The sequence below is a fragment of the Dipodomys merriami genome, unplaced genomic scaffold (genome assembly GCF_024711535.1).
Source record: "Dipodomys merriami isolate MVZ:Mamm:240054 unplaced genomic scaffold, mDipMer1.0.p SCAF_2, whole genome shotgun sequence".
In the NCBI taxonomy this organism is placed as follows: Eukaryota; Metazoa; Chordata; class Mammalia; order Rodentia; family Heteromyidae; genus Dipodomys; species Dipodomys merriami.
This window is the reverse complement of record NW_027203381.1, coordinates 41,830,447-41,847,584: the sequence shown is the minus strand read 5'-3', so window position 1 is coordinate 41,847,584 and position 17,138 is coordinate 41,830,447. Positions and strand designations below refer to the sequence as shown.

Below are 17,138 nucleotides of genomic sequence, written 5' to 3'. Positions count from 1 at the left end.
GGGGTATATTTTTTAAATGGGATTGTTAGAAAGTGGGAAACTGACCTTTCATGCATTGCAAATCTGAAGAGAATCTTCTTGGTGACCTAGTAATATGAATTATTACATGTTGAATTTCAATTAAGTGTGGAAACAATAAATACTTTAAAGGATTGGTTTGTCATTGAGCTTTTAATAGATTTTGGCAAATTAAAGAGTGGTAAAAATGTTTGGCAGTTATTCAGGTCCTGATCAGTGAACTAGAAATCAGTGTCTAATTTGTAGTTCTAATGATTTTAATGCATCTGTAGTAAAACATCAGCTCTGTTAGATATACTTTATGTTGTCAGCTACCTTTGATATCAATAGATTTTAATTGTCAGAGCTTTCTAAATAGAGTAAAATAATAGTTCTGCATAATGTTTGGATCCTATCCAAACCCTTGTATATGAATGTTGGGTTTGAGAAAAAAAGAGTGTTGCATGTAAAGTAGCTATACTTGCTCAGTAAGGATGCAAAATGTTATAGCTGCTATGAAAACAGTTTAACTGGTTTTTATGATAAAGATACTTGTATTTTATGACCAAGCACTCATAAAGTATATTACTAAGGATAGCCCTAAGTATTGTTGGGGTGAGCGAGAATAAGACATCTGTTGTTGAAATGCTTAAGCAGCTTTATTTGTAAAAACCCAGACTGGAACAACTCAAGAGCCAGTCCAAAAAAAAAAAAGCCAGTCAAGTGAATATAGTTATACATATCTGATAGAATTCTATACATCAGGAAAAATTGGTGACCAATATATGCAACAATATGGAAGTATTTATTGAAAAATAAATATGGAAGTGTTTATTGAAAAAAGATCAGTACATAAGACTATATTCATATGATTAATGTATGTAGGACTTAGAAAAGATAAACCTTTAATTAGAAGAAATGAATAGGTAGTTTCCTAGAATTAAGGTTAGAGCTTGCCTGGAAAAGGGTAAAAGAGAACCTTTTGAGGATGACCAAAATATTCTCCATTGTCATTATAGAGTTGATTTCATAGTTTATATGCCAACATTCAACCCACTCTTAAATGCATACATTTTACTGTAGTTAGTACAGTAACACTGTACTTTAGTTCTTACTTTAAAAAAAAAAACAAAGAATATTATAAGACTTTCTGATAGTACTTAAGAAAAGATATCCATTGTTTTTGGTGTATATTTGTTTTGTGTGTGTGTGTGTTTTGTGGGGTTTTTTTTTGTATTTTTGTGTCTGTACTGGGCTTGAACTCTGAGCCTCATACTCTTGTTTAGCTTCTTCACTTTGCTTCTTTGCTTTTTTTTGCTCACAGCTGGAGTTCTACCACTTGAGCCATACCTCCAGTTCCAGCCTTTGTTGGTTATTTGAAGATAAGAGTCTGGTGGTTTTGTCTGCCAGGGTTGGCTTTGAGCCTCAGTCCTCAGATCTTGTCTTCCCCTACAAGCATGAGCCACTGGCACCTAGATATAGTTTTAATTTTTAAAGTCATACCAAGAAAAGAATCCTTTGAAATAGCAGTAATATTTACAGTAGCTACAAACTATTTTCCAGAGAATATTAAACACATAACAGAATGAGATAGTTTGCTTACAATTTAATGTTGCCTTTAACTTAAAAGTTTTACATCTTCAAGGATACTTTATATAAACACTTTAAAGTAAATTTGGGTTGCTTTTATTGCCTTTATGCCATTGAAATCTGATATGTTGAAAAGAGATTTATTTTAGTCATTGTCATAGATTTTTTTTTGTTGGTTGTGGGGCTTGAATTCTGGACCTAGGCGTTGTCCCTGAACTCTTCAACTCAAGGCAAGCATGCTACCACTTGAGCCACAGCACCACTTCCGGTTTTCTGGTGGTTTATTGGAGATAAGAGTTTCACAGATGTTCCTGCCTGGGCTGTCTTTGAACCATGATCCTCAGATCTCAGCCTCCTGAATAGCTAGGATAACAGGCATCGGCCACCAACACCCAGCTTGTCAAGATTTGAGTAGTATATTTTTTCAAGATCCTTCAGTTGCAAGTAGCAGAGAACCGAACTAAAATGGGTTTATTAGCTGAGCCCTGTTGGCTTATGCCTGTAATCCTAGATACTCAGGAGGCTGAAAATCTGAGAATTGCAGTTTGAAGCCAGCCTGGGCAGGAAATTCTGAGACTGTTATCTCCAGTTAACCACTAGAAAACCAGAAGTGGTGCTGTGGCTCAAAGTAGTAGAGTACTGGCTTTGAGCAAAAAAGCTCAGGGACAGTGCCCAAGGCCCAGACTGACATACATACATACCTACATACATACCTACATACATACCTACCTACCTACCTACCTACCTACATACATACATACATACAATTGGCTTATTATACAGTTATCTCAGATAGTGTGGATTCCCTACAAAAGTGTGTTCTGGGTTTGTATAATTCATTAAATGAGCATCCTTATTAAGGACTCTAGTTCTTTCTGTCTTCTCTGCCATTCTCTGTATGTTGGTGTTTCCATTGTACTGCTACCAGTACTCTTCCTTGGTAGGTACTTTTAGATACCAGATTTAGACATCAAAGGTATGGTATAATGTCTGTGGAAGAAAAACTGAATATTCCTGTATTATATTCCTGTTTATAAGAAAAGAAAACTTCCTGGAAGCCTATCCTCATAGCTCACTAAGCAAACTGGCAAGGAAGCAAGCAAGATCTCCCCAGTAGCTTAAGTCAATCATGGTTTCTACCCAGGGCTGTCAGCCATGGCTTCCCTGAAGGACTTAAGACTTAGCACATGAGAGGATTGGGAACAACATGAGGGTTCCTTTATCAAAGAAGAGGGGAGAATGGTTGAGTAACCAACTATTTGCTATATTTGATTATACTCAGACTGTGAAAAACAAATTAGTTTGAATGTAAAGTCCTAGTGGGTTGCTAATTTTAAAATCAGCTGGCCCTTTAAAATCAACTTAAATGCTGCTCTAGTTTGCTCTTTAGTGTCATTAATGATTTTCTTCCTGAAAGTCTTATCTCTTCTTCGAATTTCTGATTAAAATTCTTTTTAAACCATACATAGTAGAGCAAGCCTGTAATCCCAGTTACTTGGAAGCAAAGGTAGAAGGATTGCAATCTGTAGCTAGTCTGAGCAAAACCACAAAACCCTGTCTAAACAAATAAAAACTCTAAAAATGACTGGGAATATGGCTCCAGTAGTAGAGCACCTGGCCTAGCAATTGAGAAGTCTTGAAGTTAAGCTCCAGTGTCAAAAAATTTACAAAGTACTCCAAATGAAAATAACTGCATTATATTTAACTCACTAACATTTTCCACTACTTTCTATCTTCTTCTCCTCCCAGTGTGGGGATGGAATCCAGCACCTTGTGGTTGCTATGCTAGACGGGCATTCTACCACTGAGCTACATCCCTAGACCTATGTTATATTTTCCTTTTCTTTTTCTTTTTCTTTCTTTTTTTTTTTTTTTAAATAGTACGAGTATAGTTGCAGCTGTTTCTTAACTCATTCCACTCTCAATTTGGTAACAGCCTTTTCCATTAAGTTTTTATATTTATGAAAGTCTAATTGCTTCTTCCTAACTTCCCTGTCAATCTCTATATGTACTTGACTTCCAACATTGCATTAATTCTTCACTTCCTCTGAGTCTATATTTTGATTGAGTTTTAACACTAAAAAGTTTAGTTACTGAAAATCTTTCTGTTTAATCTTTTCCTGGTTCCCATTTCTTTACTAGACTTTACAGCAAGATGTCCCATAGGACCTAAAATGAATATCTGGAACTTAATTCATTGTATAGAAACCTCATTCCTTCCACTCTAACTCACTATATTTATTTCCCCTTGGTTCAAGCAGCAGACTTCTGAGCCATCCAGACTTTTGAGTTATATATTACTATATTCATATATAATAACTACTCTTAAAGCATTCAGTAAATACTTTTGGATGAATACATGACTTTTCCTTCATGTGTCCCCTTCCCATGTTCATCTTACCATCTAAGCTTGATTATTTGACTCAACATTGCCTCTTGTTTTTCCCTCCCCATTAGTCCCATTATGTTCCTACTTCTTTTTCCTATCATAGGTCATTACAGTAGTTTTACAACTTACCTATTATTATTTCATCATCTTTTTTCTGCCATAATTACTCAAAAACACATTTTCTCTTGCTATTTACCATTTTAGAAATTTTTGTATAACTTCTTTTTGCTTAAATGTTAAAGTTATTACTTTATTTCTTTATGAATTCCCTTTCACCTAGCTGCCTATGTTATCATGCTTACAAGTAACCCCTTACTGCCAGGCGCTGGTGGCTCATGCCTGTAATACTAGCTATTCAGAAGACTGATGTCTAAGAATCTGGGTTCAAAGCCAGCGTGGGCAGGAAAGGCCATGAGAGTCTTATCTCCATTTAACCACCAGAAAGCCAGAAGTGGAGCTGTGGCTGAAAGTGATAAAGTGCTAGCCTTGAGTAAAAAAGCTCAGGAACAGTGCCCAGGCACTGAGTTCAAGATCCCTGACTGACAATATTATTTTATTATTTGTATAATAATAATCCTTACTTGTACTGCTGCTAAAAATTTTTTTAATCTTTATTTTTGTGCCGATATTGGGACTGGAACACAGTGCCTGGGCACTCTGAGCTTTTTCCGCTCAAGGCTGGTGCTCTACCACTTGAGCCATTCTCTGGCTTTTTTTTTTTTATGGTTAATTGAAGATAAGAATCCCACAGACTTTCCTGCCTGGGCTAGTTTTGAACAGTAATCCTCAAATCTCAGCCTCATGAGTAACTAGGATACAAAAGTGACCTACCAGTGACCAGCTTGAAAATTTTTTCTATTTACAAAATTCACACTGCTTTTTCAAGCATAATTGAGCCATTGTGCATACTTTTATTCTTCTTGGAATATCTTTTTTGTTGTTGGTGGTGGTTGTGAGGCTTGAACTCGGTTTGGGCACTGTCCCTAAGCCTCCTTGCGCTCAAGGCTAGCAATCTATCCCTTGAGCCATAGTATCACTTCTGGCTTTTGAGTGGTTAATTAGAAATAAGAGTCTCATGGCCGGGGCTGGCTTCCAACCATAATTTTCCAATCTCAGCTTCCTAAGTAGCTAGGATTATAGGTGTGAACCAGCCTGCACCCAGCTCTGGAATATCTTCTGTTGTCTCTCTGAATATCCAACTCTTGAAGGCCAAGCTCAGATACCACTTCCTTTGCAAAGGTTTCTTTCCTGGACCCTCAGGGCAAGCTAATAACTTCTGTTGTGGTCTCATGATTTTTTTTTAATTTCAATCTACCTCTACTATAGCATTTGTTCATGGTCATCCTTTTCATATTTTTACCTTGTGTTTATTTCTTACAAGCTTTTGTGACTGTTTTAAAAAATCAGGGGCATTTCCTTTTATACCCAGCTCCTTTTTATAATATCTAATAACATATGCTATTTATAAGTATATATCTATAAATCAGTAGTTCCAAACTGGAATCAATTTCCTATATTAATATATATCTTTTTTTTTCTTTTTCTATCCCTCACTCCCTCCCTCTCTTCCTTCCTTAGTTCCTTTTTTTTTCTTTTTTTTCTGGTGCTGGTTCTCAGGCTTGAAATCAGGGCCTGGGGACTATCTATGAGCTTCTTTTTCTCAAGGCTAGTGCTCTACCACTTGAGCCATACCTTCATTTCTGGCTTTTTTTGGTGGTTTATTGAAGAGTCTCATGGACTTTCCTGCCTAAGCTGGCTTCAAACGTCAATCCTCATATACATCAGCCTCCTGAGTAGCTAGTATTACAAGTATGAACCACTGGCACTTGGCTTAAAATTAGATATATTCTTAAAGCAACCAGTTTAACACACTGTCTCTTAAGGTATTACAAAAGTGAACCACATCCTACATTTATAATAAGGTTCTAAATAAGATGGGCAGCTTTAATAACTCCGAGTATTGATGCTGAGGTGTTGAAACTGAACGAAAATGATTTTCTCCTGGAGCAATGCACATGGGCAAGTGGGTGGATGTGAGCACTGGGGCCAGAGACTGGATTAAGAAAAACAGGTTAGGGGCTGGGAAGGTGGCTCAGTGGTAAAGCGCTTGCCTTGCATGCCTGAGGCCCTAGGTTTGATTCCTCAGCACCACATAAGCAAAAAGAAAAAAGCTGGGAGTGGCTCTGTGGCTCAAGTGGTAGAGAGCTAGCCTTGAGCTGAAGAGCTGAGGGACAGTGCCCAGGCCCAGAGTTCAGGCCCCACAACTGGACCCAAAAAAAAAAAAAAGAAAAAGAAAAAGAAAAAGAAAAACAGGTTAGTGGAAAGGTTGTAGAAGACTTTTAAAATAAGAGAATGTGAGGTTAGGAGTAGTGTCTTACAGCAGGGAGGATCTGGCTGAAGATTACTGGATAAAAAAGGTGAGAGGATAAGGAAGTAAGGAAACTGGGAAAGAAAGCAGTGGTGATTACAGTAATTTTTTTTTTTAACTTGGCATGAGAGTTCACAGGCAGCTGCTATCACATTTACAATGAATTACAGCAGATGGCTGGCTCTCCCTTGGTATTTTTCCTCTTTTATGCACCTGCCATTTTTTTCAATGTGTAATTTATGTAATTTTAGTAATGCTAATAAGAACTTAATGATAATAGTCAATAATATTTCTTTTCTTTTTTCAGTCCTGGGGCTTGAACTCTAGGCCTGGGCACTGCCCATCAGCTCTTCAGCTCAAGGCTAGTACTCTACCACTTGAGCCACAGCTCCATTTCCAGTTTTTTGGTGGTTAATTAGAGATAAGAATCTCATGGACTTTACTGCCCTAGCTGGCTTTGAACAGTGATCCTCAGATCTCAGCCTCCTGAGTAGCTAGGATTACCAGTGTGAGCTACCTGCCCTGGCTTCAATACTATTTCATAATATTTAAACTTTATCCTTAAGCTTTTTCATATACTTAAGCTATATACAACATATGCATATTTAAATATAATTTTTGGGGGGTTGATTGTGGGTCTTAAACTTGGGGCCTGGTGCTGTCCCTAAACTCTTTTTGCTCAAAGCTAGTGCCCTACCACTTTGAGCCACAGTACCACATTTTTCTGGTGGTTAGTTGGAGATAAGTGTCATGCACTTTCCTGCCTGAATTGGCTTTGAACTGGGATCCTTAGATCTCAGCTTCCCAAGTGGCTAGGGTTACAAGCATGAGCCACCAGGGCCCAACTAATTTTGCAAATTTCTTATATTAATAGCCTCATAATTTGGTATTGTGACATTTGTGGATGCATATTATTTGCTAGATAAAAAAGTTGCCTTTCAGCTTTGAGCACTGAGTTGGAATTTACCAATCTGGTAAATAGAAAAGTACGTTGTTTTTTGTCAGTCATGGGGCTTGAACTCAGGGCCTGGCATTGTCCCTGAGCATTTTTATTCAAGGCTGGTACTCTACCACTTTGAGCCACAGTGCCACTTTCAGTTTTTGAGTGGTTAATTGGAGATAAGAGTTTCATGGGGATTTTTCTGCCCAGGCTGGCTTTGAAGTTCAATCCTCAGATCTCAGCCTTCTGAGTAGCTAGGATTACAGGCATGAGCCACTGCACCTGGCTTTTATTTATTTTCCTATATTAATTATCCTTTATATTTCTTTGTGAATTATGTCTTGATAGGCTTTCCTTTTTTCTGATGAATTTTTTTAACTTTCCTGCCTAACAGTATTCAAGTATTAAAAATTCTTGACCATCTTTCACATATGTACATTTATGTTGATATTGAAAGAACAAAAAAGAACTTAAGCCAAATAGTGTTTATATTTCTTGTATCTTTAGCTTCACTTAAAAGTTTTTGCCATCTTTCACATGAAAGTGCCATAATTATATCTCTTAGCCTTTTACCTGTAGGATTTCTCTTTTTACTTTGACTTCAAAAGATTATTCCAGATCTAGCTTATGAAACAACTTACTTTTTGTTTGTTCCTAATGATTTTAGGAATATTTTCCTGCTTATATATTTAGTTTATAATTCTAGTATTTTCAGTATATACTTAAATTACCCGGCTTAGCTTATTTTGGTGTCATTCTCAATTGTCACATCTTCAGAATATACCCATTTAAAACAGTCTCAGATTCTGAGATTGCTTCTGTTTCGGTATTTATGGCTTCATTTTAAGTTAATATTTTACAGTCTTTAAGAATGCATGACGCATGTTGTTGACGACATATATGTGCACATCTGAGGGAAGCTAGGCAGAGGACACAGAATCAGAGGGAAACGGGAAAATATACAACAAGGGCCCATCAGCTGCACTGGACATGGATGAAAATGAACTAAGCAACTCAAGGGCAGCAATGGGAGGGAATGAGAGAGAAATAGGGAACAGCTAACACTAAGCTAAAGGAAAGAAATGTACATACCACTGGATGTGGAAGAAATAGTTGTATTGCCAAAGCTCATAGAATTCACAAACTTTATAGACATCATAATGACAATTTGCCTCATGAAGGTTAGAATATGTTTGTGACTTTAACTAAGTATCACTATCTCGCAATACTGTGAAATTTGTAAAATTTATGTTAATCACTTAATCACAAAAAAATTATAAAATAAATGCAATAAATGTTCAGCCTTAAAGCTTCAAAAGGATTGATATTTGTAATCTGGTGAACTAAAGGTATTTTAATTTCTCCCCGCCCAAAAAGTAAGAAGCAGTCATCACTTACATGCTCCTTTGGAATGTCATATGAAGGGAAAATCTAATTTAAAAATAGATTAATTAAGCCAGAAGCTGTCAGCCACTTGGGAGGCTAAGAGGATGAGGATCATGATTTGAGCCAGCCTGGGCAGGAAAATTTGTGAAACTACCTTCTCAATCAGTAGCTGGGTGGAGCAGTGTACACCTATCATAAAAAAGCTGTGTATGTGACTGAGATTAGGAGAATGAGCAGACTATTCCACAAGACTCCCATCTCCATGGAGATGTGAGATGTGGTAGTATACACCTGTCATCCCAGCATAAAATAGAAAGTCTAATATAGAAGAATAACAATCAAGGCAGGCCGGGCGCTGGTGGCTCACGCCTGTAATCCTAGCTACTCAGGAGGCTGAGATCTGAGGATCGCGGTTCAAAGCCAGCCCGGGCAGGAGAGACCATGAGACTCCTATCTCCAATAAAACACCAGAAAACCGGAAGTGGCGCTGTAGCTTAAGTGGTAGAGCGCTCGCCTTGAGCTGAAGAGCTGAGGGACAGCGCCCAGGCCCGGAGTTCAAGCCCCATGACCAACAAAAAAAAAAAAAAAAAAAAAAAAAAAACAATCAAGGCAGATGCTTGGGCAGGAAGTATGACAGTGTCTCAAAAGTAACTATTGCAGCTGGGAACCACTGGCTCAGACCAGACCTCTAATCCTATCCACTCAGAAGACTGAGGACTGAGGATTGTAGTTCACAGCCAGCCTGCCTGGTCAGGAAAGTCCGTGAGACTGCAGTTAACCACCAAAAAAGCTGGAAATGGAGCTGTGGCTCACTTGGTATAGCATAACCTTGGACAGAAAAGTTCAAGGACAGTGCCAAGACCCTGAGTTCAAGCCCCAGGACCAGCACACACAAAATAAGTAAATAAGTAAACAAATAACTCTTACAAAATGAAGTTGGAGTCATGGGTCTGTGGTAGCTTGCCTGCCTTGCAAGTGCAAGGCCCTGAATTCAAACAGTATTACCACCAAAAAAGAGAGTAGATAAATTAATGAAATTGACATCAGTGCTTATTAAGTGAACAGAATAGCATATATTTTGTAATGTTTAACAAACCTAAATGCAAGCCACATTTATAGAATATACACTGAGTAAGATATGAGTTAAGCAACTCTTGTGTATGTGCTGGTACCATGGCTTGAACTCAGGGACTGGCACTCTTGTTAGCCTGCCTACTCACTCTTGGTACTCTACCACTTGAGCCAAGCCTCCAGCTCTGTTTTAATTGGAGATGGATTCTAGTGAGCTTTTCTGCCCAGGGTGCCTTTGAACCCCATTCCTCTTGGATTTCAGCCTCATGAATAGCTAGGATTACAGGTGAGAACCACTGGCTCCCAGCATAACTTTTAACAATATATTGCTAAATTATAAACATATATGGTATCATAAACAAGGTCAAATGTACATGTGTATCACAACATTTACTAAATGTACACATTTACTAAATAATGGTATATATGAGTGGATTCTGATGGTGTTAACTCCTGTGTAAGTAACAGAACAGCTTAGCAAAACGAATACCATGATTCTGAAACATGTTTTGGGGTTTTTTTTTAAAGATAGGGGGACACATGGAGAAAGGAAGAGTGAGCCAATACAGTCATTATATTCAGTGTGTATATGTAGAATGAAACCAGGTGACTTGAGGATATGGTTGGGATTTGGAGAAATGAGAGGTGTGACATTGATCAATATACATTGTACTCATAAACTGATGAGGTGTGAGACCCTTTGTACAAACTACTTAGACAATTGTAAAAAAAATGTTTTTAAAGATTATATTACTACTAATTTGGAGCTAAGTTGGGAATTTTAGACCAATAAACCACAAATAAAGAAGAAATTAAAAACCTACAAAATGGAATGAATTGAGAGTTCCATACCAAAAAAAAAAAATCTTCCCAAAAGGACATTGTGGTTTTTATATATATATTTATATATACACACCCCAAGTTCTGCATAGGACATTGTGGTTTTAAGGGAAAAGATTTTACTATTGCCACGGAGAGCCTGGGTGTAAAGTAACATTTGTCATGACGATCTGTGTGTAATTAGGGTTTTAGCAGGACAAGATGTGGGGGAGAGTCTTTTGGATAGAGACAATTTTAGGAAGGAAAGTACCCCCGCCCCCCAAAAAGTAAAACACAGAACATTGGGAGAACAAGGGGTGTGTGTGTGTGTGTGTGTGTGTGTGTGTGTGTGTGTGTGTGTGTGTGTGTGTGTGTGTGTGTGTGTGTGTGTGTGTGTGTGTGTGTGTGTGTGTGTGTGTGTGTGTGTGTGTGTGTGTGTGTTAGAGAGTTCAATTTGGTAAGCATTAGTGGCATGTCTGCTGATTGATAAAGGAAAAGGAGTAAGGAGTAAGATTCATCCTACTAGCCATAGGCAGTTATTGAACTCTTGAAATGTGACTAGTATAAATTGAGATATCTATAAGTGAAAGCATATGCTGTGATTTTAATCTCATTGAAAGAATTTATATTTTAAAGGATTTTTGTACGGGTTTTTTGTACATTTTCAGTCTGATTCCAAGAAAGGTTTTTGATATTGTGGTTGCTTTGGTTTGGTTTTGTTTTTGTGGTAATAGGGCTTGAACTCAGGTCCTCACACATCTCTTGCATTTTACTTTCAGTTATTTTGCAGATAGGGTCTCGTATGTTTGCCAGAAGCTGACCTAGGACCGTGATGCTCGTACTTACACCTCTCATATAGTTGGGGTTACAGTGTGTATACTACCATGCTTGACTTCTTGTTTGAGATTGGGTCTCAATAGCTTTTTGTCTAGGTTGGATTTCAACTATGATCTTACCATCTCTGCCACCCATTAGATGGGGTTACATGCATACATCACTACAGAAAGTTTAAAATTATGTGATGTATATTTGTGCCTCAGGTTATTGCGTTGATGCTATTATAAGTAACATACAACAATACTTGATAATACTCACTGTGTGTTAGATTGTCTAGTACTTGTAATAAAGTTACTCCTCAGAATAAACCATATGATATAGGTGATACTTTTTTTTAAAAAAAAATAATCAAAGTGCAGAGAGATTAAGCATCATTTCTGAAATCACTGTGCTGCTAAGTAGGAAACCAGGATTCAAGTGTGTACTTCTGGTTTCAGAGTTTATGATTTTCCCAGCTACTGTGGCATGTTATTATTGGACTATCAGAAGTGGAATATGTGATTGGAATAGAGCTTTAGCAAAATTGTAATAAAGATAAATGTGGGAAAGAGATTGTATTTTTCAGCCTTTTTGTTGCTTAATGTTACTTTTCACTAATATTACATCTTTCAAGTCATCTTTTCAGCTGTATCTTTTTCTTGTCTGTCATGGGGCTTGAACTCTGGGCCTGGGTGTTGTGTTCCTAGCTGTTCAGCTCAAGGCTAGCACTCTACCACTTGAGCCACAGCTTCACTTCTGGTTTTCTGGTGGTTAATGGAAATAAAAGTCGCACAGACTTTACTACCCAGGCTGGCTTTGAACAATGATCCTCAGATCTCAGCCTCCTGAGTAGTTAGGATTACAGGCGTGAGCCACCAGCGCCTCACAGCTGTACCTTTTAAAGTATCCTGCATGTTAACTACTCAAATGTTTTGTCTTTCTTACCTCTGTAGATTTGATAATGGGCTGCATTAAAAGTAAAGAAAACAAAAGTCCAGCCATCAAATATACGATTGAAAACCCTCCAGAGCCTATCAGTACAAGTGTCAGCCATTATGTAGCAGACCACACTACAGTGACACCATCATCATCAGCAAAGGGAGCTTCGGTTAATTTTAGCAATCTTTCCATGACACCATTTGGAGGATCCTCAGGAGTAACTCCTTTTGGGGGAGCATCTTCTTCATTCTCTGTGGTGCCAACTTCATATCCAACTGGCTTAACAGGTGAGATTTAAACTGACAGTTATGCTGAGAGCATAACTTTATGCAGTACTTACTTAAACTCTGTCTGCCAGAAACTTACATGTACAGATTAAAATCTAAGAGAAGTTAGTCAGTATGTACATGCATATGGTTTGGGGAAACTTAATGATGATCTAAAGGTTACCATGTGCGGTTTTATACCACTAATTATTAACTCATTGTCCAAGTAATTATTGGGTGTCTGTGTGGCAGGCACTGGATTAAAACTTCTATCCATCCCTCTGGAAGTTTATTAATTCTCAGGACTATAAAATGCTAGCTATAAATATTAAAATACTATAGCAGTTTGTAAATAAAAGTTAGATGGCAATGTAGCAGTAACAGAATGTTTGTTTCTATCAGATACTGTTGACTTTAGAATGGAAAAAGTTTAAATTTATTTATTTATTTATTTGTTGCTGGTTGTGGGGCCTGAACTGTGGGCCTGGGCACTGTCCCTCAGCTCTTCAGTGCAAGGATAGTGCTCTACCACTTGAGTCACAGCGCCACTTCCAGCTTTTTCTGCTTATGTGGTGCTGAGGAATCGAACCCAGGGCCTCATGCATGCAAGGCAAGCGCTCTACCACTGAGCCAGCGGCCTGGGTGCTGCCCCTCAGCTCTTTAGCTCAAGACTAGCACTCTACCACTTGAGCCACAGTGCCACTTCCAGCTTTTTCTGCTTATGTGGTGCTGAGGAATCGAACTCAGGGCTTCATGCATGCAATGCAAGGCAAGCACTCTACCCCACTGAGCTTCCTTCCCTGCCCTTAAATGATTTTTTAGCTCCTCAAATTTACTCCATTTTATACCCATGAGTAGATGGATATAAACTAATAATGTTTCTGGCAAGTCAGTGAATTGTACTGAGTATAGGATATACATGCTCAGATTAAGAATATATTGTTCAGGCCTGAGGCTAATGCTCAGTAGTAGACAACTTGCTTTGCAGGCCTGAAGTTCTGGGTTTGGTCTCCCATACCACAAATCTTAAAATGTTCAAAAGGATACCATGGGGGAAATATGTCATTAATAATAGTATTAGTCATTAATGACAAAATATGTAGATAATAACTATTGTATTCTTGAAAATTGTTTTCTTAACAAAAAATGATGACTGTGAGGTAATAGGTAGACTACTTAGCTTAAATCATAATTTATTCCATAATAAATTCCATAATTTACACAATTTAAAATTATGTTATACATAATAAATGTATACAATTTTTTAAAAAACAGAATAATGAGAATACCAGAATACCTGCCTTGAGTAATTGTAGACACTGAAATGTTGAACATATTGCATACATCTGTTCTGTTGTAATTTATTTAGATTGCACACAAAGTTTGGTTGTGTAGTATGCTCATCTCCTTGTGCACATGTTGTTAAATGTGACAGGGTTTTGGGGAATGTATGCTTGAACTCCTGTCAGCCATATAATTTAATTTCTAAGACAAATGTGACTTGTTTTTACAATAAGTATAAATAAATAATCCTAGTAAATCTTTTATATATTTTTAAAAATTTTATTGTAAGGGTGATGTACAGAGGGGTTACAGTTATGTAAGTCAGGTATTAAGTACATTTCTTTTTTGGACATTGTCACCTCTTCCTTCATTCTCTTCCAGTTTTTCCCCTTCTGACCCCCCTTCTGCTCAGGTTGTATAGTTCATTTCCAGCATAGTGTCTGGTGAATATCACTGCTGAATTAGTTCGCCCTTTGTCCCCATTTCTTTGCTTCCAGTTCCCCTCCCCAAATCAGATAAACTTACATACAAGACAAAGGGTACAAAAATTTAAAAAAAGTATTAAATCTTAATAATTCCTGTTAATGATTGTGGGGGGAAGTGTACATCCATTGCTTCTAAGAAATTGAGAAGACAAAAAAGAAGAAAGAAGATCAGTGTCAGTCATCCTTCCAAAGGACTGACTTGAAAGTTGTATTTTCAAACCAGAAATATTCCTTCAAAAACTGAAATTTAACTTATTCCCCTTCATCGATAAAATTTTATGATTTAGAGAGTATTTTCATGGAAAATCTCAAAGAACATTCTATGAAACTGCAGCTGTCCAAAGCTTAATTTATTTTAAAAATAAATTCTAGAGACTAAGGAGGACACTGACCCCAAGCTTTTTTTTTCTTTATTTCTTTCTTTTTTGCAGGCAGTAGTTCTTTATTTCTCTTTTATTGATTTATCTGTATCATTTACCTTGATTCTTTCTTCCTCTGCCAGGTGGTGTTACTATATTTGTGGCCTTATATGATTATGAAGCCAGAACTACAGAAGATCTTTCATTTAAGAAGGGGGAAAGATTTCAAATAATTAACAATACGTAAGTACTATGAATATTTCGTGAGAGAGAATCGTTGGCAGAAACCTGATCTTTACATCAAAACCATTAAACTGATTAATGATCTGAAGATGAGAAAGAGGCCTAAGTCTCTGACCATTGAGTTGGATAGGATAATGCGTTTGGCTTCTTGAGATGCATGGCATAATACTACTGCAGCAGAAGTTACACTCCCACAAAACAGTAGGTTTAATAATGAAGACTTCTGGGTGTGATAGTGTACATCTATAATGCCAACAGCCAGGAGGCTGAGGCAGGAAGATCCACAAGTTTTGAGGCCAGTCTAGGCTACATAGATCCTGTCTATCCTGGATTACATATCAAGATTGTATCCCAAAAACAAAAGAAAAAAATGCTTATAACGAGAATTCTATGTAATTACCAGATGATATAAAGATGCTATTTCTTTACTAGAGTGCAAAGGGGTTTCCTTTGTGATACTTTCATACAAACACACATGTACTTTGGTCAGATTGACCCCCAGTGTAACTTTATTATTGCTCTTTCCCTTTTAAAAATAATTTTTAACTTCTTCCTCCCTCTCTGCCACTTAAGCCACACCCTTCCAGTCCAGTTTTTGGCTGCTTATCTTGAAGTCTCACAGACCTTTTTGCCTTGGCTGACTTGAAATCACTATCCTCTGCATGAATGACCAGTGGCTGGTCTCATTCTATTTTTACATGTTTGTGAGGTATTTTGATCTATTCAACCACCTTAACACCAAAGATTTCATTTTTCCTAAAATATACAGGGGAAAAATTAGGTAAGAAATCCTTATTTCCCCAAATGTACCAAATTGTTTTCTCTTTATGTGACTCTTAGACTTTTTGTCACTTAGTGATCCACCAAAAAAACTTGGTGCTTGTTAGGAAAAACAATAATTTTGTCAACAACCCTAGCAGCCATTTTGTAATATCTCAAATCACATACTATGGGCTCTTTGCTTCCAGTCATGTTTTTCCCTATCTTTATTTCCATCCATTGCCAATTATTGTTCTAGAAAATAAAGTATGATTTTGTCTTTCTGCCTTAAAATCCTTCCATAGCCAATAATACTATCAAGATAAAAGAAAAACAACAGCAACGATAATCATGCATTGAGAATTTGCTGTGTCTGTTTCTCTTTTCTCACTCTATCACACACCCATACTGAAGTAATTGAAATTATTTTCTGAATGTCCTGGAGTTTCCACTCTCTCCATGTCCATGTGTGACTTCTGTTTTTTGTGTGTAGGGCAAGTGTTCTGTCACTAAAGCCACACTGCCAGTCTTCATTTCTTTTGTCTTACCACCCTACTCATTCTTTAAAATATAGTTCATAGGTCTCTTCTAAATGATGCCTCTCATACCTAGCTTGGTCCCCACACCCTGTTTTATTGTCTCTCTTGGGTATTTATTATAGCACCCTGTGCAAACCTCAGTCATATTCTCATCAAATTTTAAATTATACTTTGTCACTTGGCCTGTCATTCAGAGTGGCTTAGGAGATACTTGAGATACTGGAGATATATTTGCTTGTCATAATCAGGATGCTGCTTCTGTTTATCTAGTGGGTAGCGGTCACAGGTATTAATAAACAACAGATTTATCAACTCAAAAAAGTGTCAGTATCAATGACAGATGGTGGGTTCTATGAGGTTAAGGACTATCTCTGTTTTCCACACATCCTGTTAAGCAATCAGTAGGTCATGTAAGAGAATGAATGTTGGGAAGCTGAAACGTGTATGAAGGACATGGGAGCTAAGAAGAAGGAGTGGACAAATGGAGAGAGGAATGGTAGGCAAATACAGTCATAAAATTCAATGTGAAAATAAATAGAAAATAAGACAAGCGGGAAAGGGATAGATGAGAGAGAGGGAGAACGATAAGGTGACACTGATCAAAAAGCATTGTACATGGGTGTCTGTGTACTAGCTACTCAGGAGGCTGAGATCTGTGGATCACAATTCCAAGCCAGCTCAGTCAGAAAAGTCCATGAGACTGTTATCTCCAGTAAACTCAGAAAAAGCCAGAAGCGGTGCTGTGGCTCAAGTGGTGGAGTGCTCATCTTGAGCACAAAGGTGTTCAGGGATAGCGCCCAGGCTCTGAGTTCAAGCCCCAGGACTGACCAAAAAAAAGGCATTGTATATAAATGAACATGTTAAATTGAGACCTCCCCCCCCTTACTA

At 37.5% G+C, this 17,138-nt stretch overlaps 1 protein-coding gene across 5 annotated transcripts in view; it reads left to right on the top strand.

The window, feature by feature from the left end:
• Yes1 (YES proto-oncogene 1, Src family tyrosine kinase) overlaps positions 1-17,138 on the top strand; it is a 71,997-nt gene that overhangs the window by 33,873 nt on the left and 20,986 nt on the right. For all 5 annotated transcript variants that reach the window (XM_070029474.1, XM_070029473.1, XM_070029477.1 and 2 more), the window contains 2 exons: positions 12,330-12,602; positions 14,853-14,952. In XM_070029474.1, the coding sequence (XP_069885575.1) occupies positions 12,338-12,602; positions 14,853-14,952 (365 nt within the window). In that variant the 5' untranslated portion in view covers positions 12,330-12,337. The remainder of the gene's footprint in view (positions 1-12,329; positions 12,603-14,852; positions 14,953-17,138) is intronic.